Raw genomic sequence first — 12905 nt, forward strand, 5'->3', positions numbered from 1 at the left:
TGATCATGTGCTAAGAACAATTATGTAGGGTTGGGTTTGATGACTATGAGGATGATGATCGTATGACTTATTATTAATAACGATTAGAAGTTGTATGATGATGCTTGATTAATTAGTAGGACTTGTTATTATATATGATGATGTATGATGCGAGCATGCATGAGTTATTATATATATATATATATATATATATATATATATATATATATATATATATATATATATATATCTGCGGGTGAAATGAACATAGCAGTAGCGTAGGTAAACCAAGGATGAAGATATAAGAGAGGACACTTCTCTCTATTAGCTAGCTAATAACAACCTAAAAATAACCCCCTAAACCCCTAAAACAGCCACTTTTTTTAAAAAAAAAGAAAAACCTCAGCTCCAGCCAGATGCTGACGCGTGGAAGCCTATTGGTCCCGGTTTATGTCATCAACCGGGACCAAAGGCCCCCCTGCCTGGGCTGCCGACACTGCCCACGTGGAGGCCCATCAGTCCCGGTTCTGGGTTGAACCGGGACTAAAGGGTCGGGGCATTAGTACCGACACTTTAGTCCCGGTTCAGGAACCGGGACTAAAGGCCCTTACGAACCGGGACTATAGGCCCTTTTTCTACCAGTGCACACGTCATCAATGATCTAGTTAGGTCAAGATAGCCGATGATGAACTTGTTCTCAAGAAGAATGACAAAGCACAAGGACAAGAGAATGGACAATGTGTTGGCAAGAACTCACACCACAACATAAGTTCCCTTATAGGTTCAGTTGGACATTAAGCAACATACATATGTTCTTCAATCATATGGCAAACATGATTTGAGATGATCACATATGATATGTTGACCCCAACATTGCTCGATTCTTTGCTCACAGAGCTCAAGATACATTTGCTATGGGAGTTGACCTAAACATCCTGTGGGTTGTTACTTTTTCGAATGGCAATGAGAAAGTTGATCAGGAAAGAGGAACACACTAGTCCTTATTGGTGTTCGATGCCACTTGCCAGCATCCTCCGCGACTTGTCCACCACAATATCTCTCGCCACACAAACTCCCAAGCCACCCGCCATCTGAGCACCTCTCTTCATTAATTGGATGCTACTGGTTGTGGAAGAAGGTGACATCGAATAGGATATACATCAACTCAAGCATGGGTGGGATTGTGCAATATTCATCATGTCAATAGATAGGTCTATCGGCCATTGATGGACAGAATGTGATGAAGATTCGCCACACGGGGACTGGCTTGAGAGGGTGCCTTGGGAGGTATGTACCCTGGAAGGGTCAGCAAGCTGAGGTTTAAGTTGGTGTAACTCCTTTTGGGCAACATTAAATTTGGCGATCTAGATAAGGAGCTTTAGGACTTGATAATATTCTATGAAGTAATGAAGGCCACCAAATATTAGTACCTTTTCATACTCCTCTATATAATGCACATCTTATGTTATTTATGTGAGGCGTGAAAGTACAATAATTTTTTTGCTTTTTTCCGTTCCGGTATCTCATATCTTTTTCGCGGAAAGGCTCAAGGCCATGTATTAGATAAAAACCAACACTTAGAAGAACATCCTTAAAAGAATATGAAATCATAAGAAAGTCCTTGATAAAATCATAATTGTCTCCCTTTCGCATCCACTGGCAGCACGCTGTTAGCAAAGCTTGTGGCCTCCTCTAAGCCTTCATATTACTAGAGCAACCTTGTTGAAACCTAGGAACTTGAAGAAGCAGCGGTGGATAAGTTGCGGATGTAGACTATACGACGCCGACGACCACAGTGTGACCAGATTGTCATCATGGAGAAACTAGCACAAAGGAGGCCCAGGAGATAATCCCAACTCTAGCCAGACAGAGGAGGAGGGCACAAACCTTGCAAGCTCCCCAACAAAGTTGCATTGGCTCAGCTTCATTGGATGGAAAAGGAACCAGGGAACAAAATCACGTCATGACTCCACCCCTTAGTAGGATGTCGCTAGTCACCTAGACAATCAAAAACTTCTTCGTTTAGTTGGTAGAACCCACGCCAAAAAGATGAGTCCCATGATCTGGCCCAAATTGAAGCTCCACACGCCCTTCATCAATGCCAAACAACATCACTGAAGAAAGGACATGACAGGGAGGTCTTATTCCTCATTGCCCATCGCGACATTGCTTCACCACCGCAGGCCACACACCTAGACTTAACCCTAACTGTTGCTAGGGCGACTAGAGATTACATACCATCCCAGACCAAGGTGAGCCCCCCACCGGAAGGCACTCGGAGGCAAGGGAAACTAGTGGCGGCGAAAGCCCTTAGGAGGAAAGTCGCCCCTTCTTTCTTGGAAGTCGGGAGGTGTGCCGTTCCGTAGCTGCCTTTATCATTCTGTTTGCTTAAGTTGTATCTCATCCAGGGACAAATACTTCTCACTATAGTCCGAATGTTATTTTAAATTGGCGTATATTTCAAATTGTGATTATCTAACTCATGTCAACAGAATCCTCACTGTAGTCCGAATGCTATTTTGAATTGCAAATGAGTATCTCAATGATGTTTTCTGAGAGTATGAATACTGCATTGGGCTAACTTATTGTCGAGCCAAGTTCAAAAGAGCTAACTACAGCCAGTTTGTGTGGTTCCACATGTATCTCTCTTTTTGCATTTTGCCCGGACAATCACAGAAAGGACACACCGCGAAAAAAAAAGGTGTAACAGTAACAGTTCTAGTATTTCATACTACTCGGAAACTGGTCTTATGTGGTCAAAACAATAAATCAGAACTTGTGAAGAACATTCAGGGGTCGCAGTTTTTCTTTTATGTTAAAGCCACCTGGCGCACATTATTGATTTGGAATATAATACTACCTCTGTATCTATATATAAGTTGCATTGTTCATACTCCCTCCGTACCATAATATAAGACGTTTTTTTTTTCGGGAAAAACTTCCAATCTATTCATGTTCAATCATGGTAGTACAACGAATACTAGAAATAATAAAAACTACATCCAGATCCGTAGACCACCTAGCGACGACTACAAGCACTGAAGCGAGCCGAAGGCGCGCCGCTGCCATCGCCCCTCCTTCATCGGAGCCGGGCAAACCTTATTGTAGTAGACAGTCGGGAAGTCGTCGTGCTAAGGCCCCATAGAACCAACGCACCAGAACAGCAACCGCCGCAGATGAAGAGTGTAGATTAAAAGGATCCAACCTGAAGACACACGAACGAAGACGAACGACGAACAGATCCGAGCAAATCCACTAAGGACAGATCAGCCGGAGACACAACTCCACACGCCCACCGATGATGCTGGACGCATCACCGAAACGGGGACTAGGCGTGAGACCTCTATTCCATCTTTAGGGAGTCGCCGCCGTCTCGCCTTCCTGAACAGGACACAAACCATAACAAAGATCGAAAAAAGATCTAAAAACAGAGCCCTCCCACCGGCCAGGGACGAGATCCACTCCGCCTCCATGACCCTAAAGCCACCGGAGACGGGACGGACCAGCGCCAGCGCTGGTGGGAGGCAGAGTACCCTAGCTTTTTGGAGGGGCGGCTGGCTAGGTCAAAGGAGCGCGTGTGTTGTAAGGTGGAAGCCTGCCCATCCGCAGCAGTCTGCTAGTAGCTGGTGACGACCCAGCCACGTAGTAGTACGTCGCAGGGTTCAGATACGGCATGCAGACGCAGATAGTGTCAAAAAACGTCTTACATTATGGGACGGAGGAAGAACTCAGAAACTTCCGGTGCTATTCACCACATGCCCTGCTCTGTACCTCTACGGCAACATTCCAACCCCGATTGAAATGCATTCATGAATGGCGAAGGTTGAACAAGTGCATTACTCTGCTTATCAGTCACAGGAACGAGGAATCGATGCACACAGTTTTGCAAACAAGAAAAAGATATACGCATCAAGGCACGGATGATGGCGGTTCTTTTCAAGACAAAGAAGAGAAACATTTCTCTGGTCCACATAAAAAATAGTGATTCAGCGAAAAGCAAGGGGCTGAAAGTAACTAGTATTTCAGTAGGACAAACCATGTACAAGAAGGCAAATGTATGGATGCTGCCTGCAAATTAAAGTAACTATTTCTGTAGGACAAACTTGCTGAAAAATCATCGCCGTCTTAGCCAATACCCTTTTCTGCTGCTGAATCGGTATATTCTTTCAACCGAGCCAGCCCCACAATTCATCCCTCCACCTGTTAGCTCTCAGCCATTGCTCACATTACATGGGTGTTGTGTTACATCCAAATCATTACTTGAGACCTCCACATCTTCCAAGCATGTGCCCAAGAATTGAAACTAAGTTAATGGGGGGACGAACATTTTTACATCCACAAATCACAATAGCTGGCTCTAATTATAACCAAAAAATGTTCATAGGTTGTATGAAATTTAATAAAATGGAACTATGTTGGTCAGCACTTATATTAGCTGACATCTACAACATAGAAGCAGTCACTAGTATGATGATTGGTACATACCTGGAGAAACTCTTCATATAGGAAATTTAGTATGTACTATGTACACAGTAAACTTTTCATCAAAATTTCTTTCTTAAGAGAACTCCTTGTCAGTTCCTTAATAGCATAACTATGGATATATAATGTATTCTCTAGTATTCATGCTGCATCATGGTTGCGGTTACAGCAACATCAATTCTAATCATTTTCAAAGCCAAATTAACAAACAAGTAACAAAAAGAGTTCAAATCTGAAAGAGATAGGCAGTTCCACTCATTACTCAATTGAAACAGTACACACTTGCTAGGACATGACATAACAATTGAAAGTTTGAAACCATCTGACATGTAGTCATCCGAGTTCCTACTAGTTAAATAACTAACCCGTGGGCACCTAAGCATATTTCAGTCTACGTTGTCGACACTACGAAGCAAACAATAGACCAGTACGGTACTAATGCAGCTTAGATACAACGAAACTGCCAGGTCTGTAATAACCATCATCGAGATGTCACTAATTCGAACATGTGGCATGCCACCAAGTCAAAAAAATAAACAATAAGATGCCTCCATAAATCAGCTTGCATGGCATCTGAAATCTCCAAAGCACAAGCCTGGAATAAGGATGACCTGTTAGTTGCAAGGAAAATATGACAAACGCTTCACTGCAAGAAACAAATGAATATCATTGAGCTTGGAATCATATTGCATAGCCATTTGGGATTTTAGACACACATTCATCTACGCTGTACAGATCGGATACCAAAATAAAATAAAATCAGAAGCATCATTCACTTGCCCAAAATAAAATAAAATCAGAAGCATCATCGTGAACTGATCTCTGCTAATGATTACAGCCAGTTCAGCTCTAATACTATATAAAGCATTTGGATTGTCTATATTTATTTATGTTGTTGATGTAGAAAAACAATAAAACCACATCACTTGTTCAACAAACATACTAGCACATTAGCATACCTAATGGGACAATCATCTAATGCATTGACATTTCAGCTCCACCATCTCGACCACCAACTCTGCTGCCTACAAGCAAAAGAAACCCAATAAACCGAAGAAAATTCATGGAAGAGGTAAACCGATGAGAAGGCAAAACTACCCTTTATGACAAAGGTAGGAATGGGGAAATGAAACCATATCTACTGCTAGGTGCGCAAGGTAGAGAGACAATCATCATTTACCTAGTAATGAATTATACATGTTAGGACTGTTTAGCTGTTCAGAGGAAATGTATTCAGATAGAATTACTATTCTGAAGAGGATTCGTTCCAGCAATGTCAAATGGGTAAAGAAACTAAAATAAGCTCGTTATTTTTATTTGAGAAACTTAAGTGACTGATGACAATACTAACCACTATTCAGGTTCAATGAACAAGCAATGTTTTCCCATGTATGATATTAAAGATGCCAATAACTATTATGAATATATGATTAATATCAAGATCAATCAAGATACATAGCACTCCACCTGTGAAATCAAATAACACATTACATATAAAATGGTTTGCCAATATAGTTTTAGCACAGTTCCTGCCCATTCGCCAGTTGCCAATAATTAGAAAGAACATGCTAAATACACCAAGAGCAGACAGCGACAAGGGATTACCTGTACCATAGAAATTTCTGTACGGATAGTAGGTCCTGGTTCTAATGTAATTGCTTTGGTGTTCAATAAGATATATAAACTGCGTGGACTCAAGCTGGAGCATGTATTCACCGTAAAACGTTGATAGCAAAATCGCATTGCTGTCCTCATCATACCCCTGCATCATAACCGCCTTTGACTTCCCGGTCAGTTCAAATGAAAAGAGCCCATCTAGCTGAATGGTTTTCGGCAGTTCCCATCCAACAACATCATCACGGTTAGATTTTCTCTCCCATAATTGGATGATACCGCTCTGACAATCTCCGCTCTGACAATCTGGCTCGGGAAAAACAGCAAGGCCCAGACCGCTGTGCTGTGTCCGTACAACGAGAAAGGACCAGTGGTAGCCTACTACATTAACGTCTGCCGGCTTCTGGATCACCACAAGGCTCTGGCTTTCAAAATCAAACTCGAGGATGCCACCTTCAGAAACCAGCCAGCAAAATGAAATTCTAACCAGGACGCTGGGTTTTGCAACACATACACATGTCGAACGTGTGGTCTCTAGTGAGACAACATCCCCCCACACACCGGACTCCGATTGATACAGGCAAGCAAAGTTGTGTGTGCCGTCAGAATCACTGCCTACCAAGGCCAATCTAAATGGGGTGAAGCGGCAGTCACCGTGCACATGCCCGTCTTCGACGGCGGCGGTGCACATCACCGCCGCGTTCTGGACGAGCCTCCCCTTTTTCCTGCAGAACCCTGGTGGAAACGCAAGGCGGCGCTGGTGACCGGTGAGGGGGTCCCACACGACGGCCTCGCGGCGCTTCTGGCAGATGAGAAGGGCCAGGCCATGTCGGCAGCCGAGAAACGCCCAGCCCTCGCCGCGAATCCATGGCGCCGAGAAGCGCGCGGGTGGGATGCGGTCCCACCGGCCCATCGTCGTGGGCTTGAAGATGGGCCGCTTGTCTCTGCAGAATGCCTCGTCGAAGAAGCCGAGTAGCGGCGGTGGCTTGCTCCGGCCGTGGTGCTCGCGGACGCGGCGGAGGAAGCCGGGGCTGCAGAGGATGCGGCGCCAGCGCGTGCACACGAGGGATGCGCGCGGAAGGGAGGAGGGCTGCGGAGGGAGGCGGAGGAGGATCTCCTCGAGCATCTCTTCGAGGATGACGCCGCCGTCCAGCGCGGGGGCCGGCGACGATGCGGCGGCGGAGGGGCTGCTCATTCCGGCAAGGCTAGGGTTCGGGAGTGTGGCCGCAGTCGGCGTCGAGTGGAGACTCGAGTGAAGGGGTAGGGGGTGGGTATAAAATGGGGACTGATGGGCGCCGGCGCACCGGCCCATCGCGCCCCAGCCGCCCGATATAGCGGCCGCCAGATCATCTGCAGCGGCATTTTTTCCGCCGCTTGTGGGACTGCCGGACGTCAATATCTCCCGAACGTTCGGGGTGGGTGGTGAGCGATCCGAACGAATCGTTCGTGCAGCAGGGAAGTACCACCGAACGTTTTCGTTCGTTGCGATCTTCCCCCAGCCCGAACCATCCATCGAATCCCACGTCAGCTGGCCTTTTGCTAGGCCTGCTGGCCCAAACGATTCCCTTTGCAAAAAATATTTTAAAAAGTAAAAAAAACACAAAGACAACCCAACTGGAAAACTGACAAAAAAACTGTACAATAAAAATGCCACAAAAATCTAGACATCAATTGCTATAATTGTTGAGGCTACCACAGTACCTATAGAAAAAGAAAAATGCCATGATAGATGGCAACTAGCAAAAATTTCATGACGTACAAAAAAAGTTGCCGTGCTACAGGAAATAAATTGCCATGGTTGTATGAAAAATTGAAATTTGTTCAAATATAAATTGCCGTGGGCGTAAAGAAACAGCCATGGCCAGCACAACAAAAAATGCCATGTTGCATAGAAAAAGATTGCCGTGACCATAAAACTAAATTTGCCATGGTCGCATAAAAAGGTAATTTTGACAAGAAGCAAAAAGAAAGAAAATTTTCAATGGTCAGAAAAAAAAAGCATTGATGGCAAATCCAAATCTATAAGTTTGCCAAATGGTGGCCAAAAAGTGGTGTAAATTTGCCGTTGATTTAAATTTACCGTGATGCACATTACCCCATGCATTAACATGTTTAAAAAATGTGAATATTATCATGAGTGCACCATTTTGGCACTGCCATGAGACATGGACATTAAATTTGCCATGATTTATAAGTTCAAAATTGACATGGCAAAACACTAGATTTCCAATGATCAATGTTTTTTTTGCCATTGGTAACTAATGAAATTTGCCATGAATCGTAAACTTAATTTGCCATGGTCATTTACTAAAAATTGCCATCTCCTTGGGAATTAAAAAAATAAAATTTTCCATGGAGATACATCAAACTAAAAATTGCCATGATCAATAAAATAAATTTGCCATGGGTAATGAATGAGAAACTAAAACTTCGTGTATAATGATCTATGAATTGAATTTGCCATGGTCAAATAATAAAATTTACCCTGATCAATGAAATAAACTTGCCATGGTTCCTTAACTAAATTTGCCATGATTGGTTAACTAAATTTGCCATGATTCGTTAATTAAATTTGCCATGATTCATTAACTAAATTTGTGACGGTTGTTTGCTAAATAATTGCCATCGTCTTGGCAATAAAAGTAAATTTGCCATGTCAATAGAAATGAAATTTCTGTAGTAAGTACAAAGTAAAAATTGCCATGTTCATAGAAGAAACATGTTATGAAGATAAAAAGATCATACAATTATTGTATGAATATCCAAAAAAAAATTTCGAAATTTGCAACGATGTATGAGGCACACTTCTCATAAAAAAATAAGTTGTCGTGCTACGGAAAAAATTGCCATGGTTTGTACGAAAAACTGAAATTTGTCCAAATATAAGTTGCCGTGGTCGCAGGAATTTGCGATGATCTACGCACACACAAAAAAATGGAACAAAAAATTTGCCATGATATATAAACTAAATTTTCCATGGTTAATTACTAAACTTACCATGAACCAATGAAAAATATAGTTGCCATGGTTAATGAGAAACTACTTGCCAGCATCTATGAACTAAATTTGCCATGGTAAATTACTAAAATTTAACATGAGCAACGGAAAAAATAAAATTGTCATGGTTAAATAATGATATTTGCCGTGGTTCGTAATCTAAATGTGAATGGTTATTTGCTAAAAATTGCCATCGTCTTGGCAATAAAAAGTGAATTTGCCATGGCAAATAAAAAGTTAAAATTGCCATGCTACAAAAGATATATCTGCCATGTTCTTAAAAGGGGCATATATACTGACCCAATCAGCCAAACATGCAGAGGTGGACTCGATGTATCACTCCGACAGTTAACTGAAACATGCTATTACTGAAACAAACAAAGATGGACTCAAATTGATCGAGCAAATTTGCTTGACTCAACAAGCAACACTACATGAGGTGTATTAGCAGTAAGTATGGATATCCAAAAATTCCTTGGCACTCTCTACTAAACTTCTATTGAAAGGCAGTGCAAAACAAATGAAACAAGCATGGTAATACTGACTCAAACAGAGGTGGAATCATCGATCAATCAGACTTGTGGCTTCAACAAAAATATCATAGCGATGAGATGGATGGATGCATCTTGTACCTAGAATGCCCTAGATGGAGGGGTCAAAGGCTCACGACGTCGTTGATCTACTCGGAGCAGAAGCGGGAGAGGCTGCCATCGGAACAGAAGCGGGAGTGCCTGCCACCGCCGCTCGATGTCCTCCATAGTCGTCGGCTTCCCTCAGCGACCGCGCCCAGCCGTCGCCCCAACCATTCGCAGCTGTCGCGGACCCTGGCGCTCCTGTTCGCACTGGTGCTCCCGATCGCGGCCGATGCGGGCCAACGGAGCACCTCCATGCGCGGCGCGACGGGGACAGCCGCGACGGCGAGGTGTCCGTTATGTGTGCGGCTGGGGCGGCGCTTAGTGCTCCTGCTCGCGCGACGACACGGCGGGGGCAGCCACGACGGCGAGCTGCCCATCGATGCACGGTCGGGGCGGCCCCTGGTGCTCCTGCTTGCGCGGCCAACGCGGGGCGACGGAGCACCTCCACAAGGGCAGCCGTGACGGACAGGTGCCCGTCGAAGTGCGGCCAGGGCGGCTCCTGGTGCTCCTGCTCGGTCGGCCGACGCGGGCGGAGCAAGTCCACGCGCGGCGCGACGCAGGGCAGCTGCTGCAGGGTGCGCCGCCCTTGTTCCCGTATCCACGGTCGCCTGGCCTCGTCGCCGGCAATGACGTCGTGAGTGGGGGTGGGGGGAGGGGGGGAGTGGACGAGACAGAGTGGCGAAGGGGTGGATGTGTTAGACTGTACTGCTCTTGTATATCGCATGTGTATACGTATAGCCGATGGCATACAGTGTAGAGCGTGCGTGTGATCGTGACGCCCTCCTGCAGTGTTAGTGGCGCACGATCTCTAGTAGTGGAGCACCCATGATCTCCCTGGGCTGCCGTCCTAAGTGTATATATGGCACTGCCTAGAGCATAATCGATAGTGGTGATCAGTTCTCCCTAATCTTCTCAGTTTACATGATATACAAGAGCAGTACAGTCTAACAGGATGGATAAGAGATGTGTGGCAGGAGGCGTTCGCGACAATGCCCTGTTTCTCCGAACGGAAAAAGACGCTGACGTGGATAATGTCCTTGCTCTAAGATTCGTGCTAAGGATCTAATGATAGAAAACACGTTCGGACTGAAATTCTTAAATCCTGACGTTCGGGATTTATAGATACCGAAAATTAAACCTGGTGGTGGATATTTATCCACTCGTTGCCCTTACCCAGCCACCACCACCAGGCGAACCGCCTGGCTAGCGGATCGCCTACTCAGTGGCGATGAAGCGCGGCCACGGCTCCGGCAGGCTGGCCGGCGACAGCGACGGCGCGTTCCCCAACCTGCCACCATCTGGAAGCCGTGAGCATCCAAGTCAACAGTCCCACACTCCCACCTCATTCCATCGCCGCCTCCTTCTCCTGCTCCTCCTCGCCGCGGTCGCCTGCACAGGGCCGCCCGGCGCCGCGTCCAAGCCCGCGCTGCTCGAGCCCTGCGCCTCTGCCACGGCCTGCCCCACACTGTTCTCCTCCGCCCTCCACGCCGACCTCAAACTCGCCGAGCTGGCCGTGCTCTTCGCCGTCGACCCGCTCGCCATCCTGGCCGCCAACGCCATCGACTTTGCTGCCCCGGGGCTAGCCGGCCGCATCCTCCCGGTCGGCCTCGCGTTGCGCGTGCCGGTCCCCTGCGCTTGCTCCGGCCGCGTCCGCAGGGCCACCTCCGTCCGCTACCGCCTGGGGGACACGCTCTCGCGCGTCTACGATGGCCTCACCGCCCCAGACTGGATCAGGGACTCCAACGGCGGCGTCCTTGACGCTGAAGGCGCCGTCGACGCCGGGACCGCGCTGCTCGTGTTGCTGCACTGCGCGTGCTTCGGCAGGGTGGGCAACGGGGATACCGTGCCGGCAATCGCGAAGAGGTACCAGACCACGACCACCGACGTGATGAGCGGGTGCGGCTCCGACGGGCTAGCCGGCGACGGCGACGGCGCGTTCTTGGACAAGCTCAGGTGGCGAGGCAGAGGCCGGCGCGCGGCGAGGCCGCGACCAGCGGCGGTGAGGAGGCAGAGGCCGGTTGCCGCATCGAGCAGCACCAAGGTGAGCCGGCCGCGCCTGCGGGATCCGGCCGGAGAGGCGAGCTCGGGTGGCGCGGTGGAGCCCTGACCGCGCCCGCTCGCCGGCCGCACTCGCCCGTCCGGAGCCGGCGCAGGCCGCGACGGCGGATGGGGCTGGTGGAGCATGGAGGAGATTCTTGCATGCGGGCGGCGGACACTGCACGTGGTGGGCCTAGTAGTTAGAAAAAGGAAGGAGAGAGAGAATATAGGCTGGCAGTGGGCCTTTTTCGGCCAAAAACTAATGCCGGCGCCCCCAACTGCCCCCCGATTTTTCTGGGATTGCCTTGCGAGCGCCGGCCCTAGTTTTTGTTAAATCCGGCGCAAAACGAGCCTGTGGAAGTGCGACTGGGACATTTTTTTAACGCCGGTGCTAAAAAAAGCTCCTAGGGGCGCGCCTGGAGATGCTCTCAGATCTAAACCCCGCTTCGTCCTCCTCGCAGTCATTCCCCACACCCACCCTCCCCTGCCCTCTGGGATAAAAATTGCAACGGCCTCGAGCTCCGCCGACACCTCACTGTACCTCCGTGAGAAAAACGGAGCTTGAAGCTCCACCGCGGCATCCTCGTCGCCGGTTGCCATATGCATCTCCTCGTGCCCGGCTCCACACATGTAGCAGCTGCCTCCTCTGGTTGCAGCTCCGCGTAGCGATGGCTGGAGCTCGGTGGCGATGCAGCATCGTCATGCCATCAACGGCCATGCCGGCTTGAAGCTGTTTTTCCATGGCCATTGAAGCTTTTTTTTTTCAAGGTTGAAGCTTTTCACAGACTGGTTGAAGCTTTTCCTGCGCCGCTCGAAGGTGTTTTTCGCGGTTAAGCTTTTGTCCATAAATTTTGCTGCGAACGGCACGAGAAAAGCAACAAACACTTGTCGTTTTTGCTACAACCAGGAAGACGATGAAGTGTGGCCGGCGAAAACGGGTTGCCAATTTGTTGCAACCGACAGCGGGAAAGCTACCATCGGCGAGCGAATTTGCTGCAACCGGTGTGAGGTGGTGCGACGAACGGCGACACGGGTGACCACGGTGACTAGGATTTTGCTACCACCGGTGCGCACTTTTGCTACCACCCTGGTGACCGTGTGCTAACAGTGCGGCGACGAGAAACTGCGACCTCGATGACAGATGATGGAACAGCGTGATCC

At 47.6% G+C, this 12905-nt stretch overlaps 2 protein-coding genes across 3 annotated transcripts; one reads left to right on the top strand and one right to left on the bottom strand.

Moving 5' to 3' along the window:
- Nucleotides 1-4111: 4111 nt before the first annotated feature.
- LOC123105882 (uncharacterized) lies at nucleotides 4112-10347 on the bottom strand. Of its 2 annotated transcripts, XM_044528049.1 has the most exons (3): nucleotides 6067-10347; nucleotides 5421-5486; nucleotides 4112-5056 (listed from the first exon to the last, which is right to left on the bottom strand). In XM_044528049.1, exons 1-2 carry the CDS (start codon nucleotides 7586-7588, stop codon nucleotides 5437-5439), a joined length of 1572 nt encoding a protein of 523 aa, XP_044383984.1. In that variant the 5' UTR covers nucleotides 7589-10347; the 3' UTR covers nucleotides 4112-5056; nucleotides 5421-5436. The 2 variants fall into 2 exon arrangements, 1 of the variants encoding a protein (XP_044383984.1); XR_006451058.1 differs by having other exon boundaries at nucleotides 5421-10347.
- Nucleotides 10348-10935: 588 nt separating this feature from the next.
- Nucleotides 10936-11814, top strand: LOC123101780 (lysM domain-containing GPI-anchored protein LYP4-like). The gene has a single exon (XM_044523072.1). The coding sequence runs from the start codon at nucleotides 10936-10938 to the stop codon at nucleotides 11812-11814; it is 879 nt and encodes a 292-aa protein (XP_044379007.1).
- The last annotated feature ends 1091 nt before the right edge of the window (nucleotides 11815-12905 follow it).

Source organism: Triticum aestivum, chromosome 5A (assembly GCF_018294505.1).
Source record: "Triticum aestivum cultivar Chinese Spring chromosome 5A, IWGSC CS RefSeq v2.1, whole genome shotgun sequence".
In the NCBI taxonomy this organism is placed as follows: domain Eukaryota; kingdom Viridiplantae; phylum Streptophyta; class Magnoliopsida; order Poales; family Poaceae; genus Triticum; species Triticum aestivum.

Excerpts from the sequence above, each read along its gene's own strand:
- LOC123105882 (XM_044528049.1), bottom strand. The coding sequence starts at position 7,588 with ATGGATGGTTCGGGCTGGGGGAAGATCGCAACGAACGAAAACGTTCGG. Across the intron at positions 5,487-6,066 it reads CAGAAATTTCTATGGTACAG|GCAGCAGAGTTGGTGGTCGA; the intron begins GTAATCCCTTGT and ends TTTTGCTTGTAG.
- LOC123101780 (XM_044523072.1), top strand. The coding sequence starts at position 10,936 with ATGAAGCGCGGCCACGGCTCCGGCAGGCTGGCCGGCGACAGCGACGGC.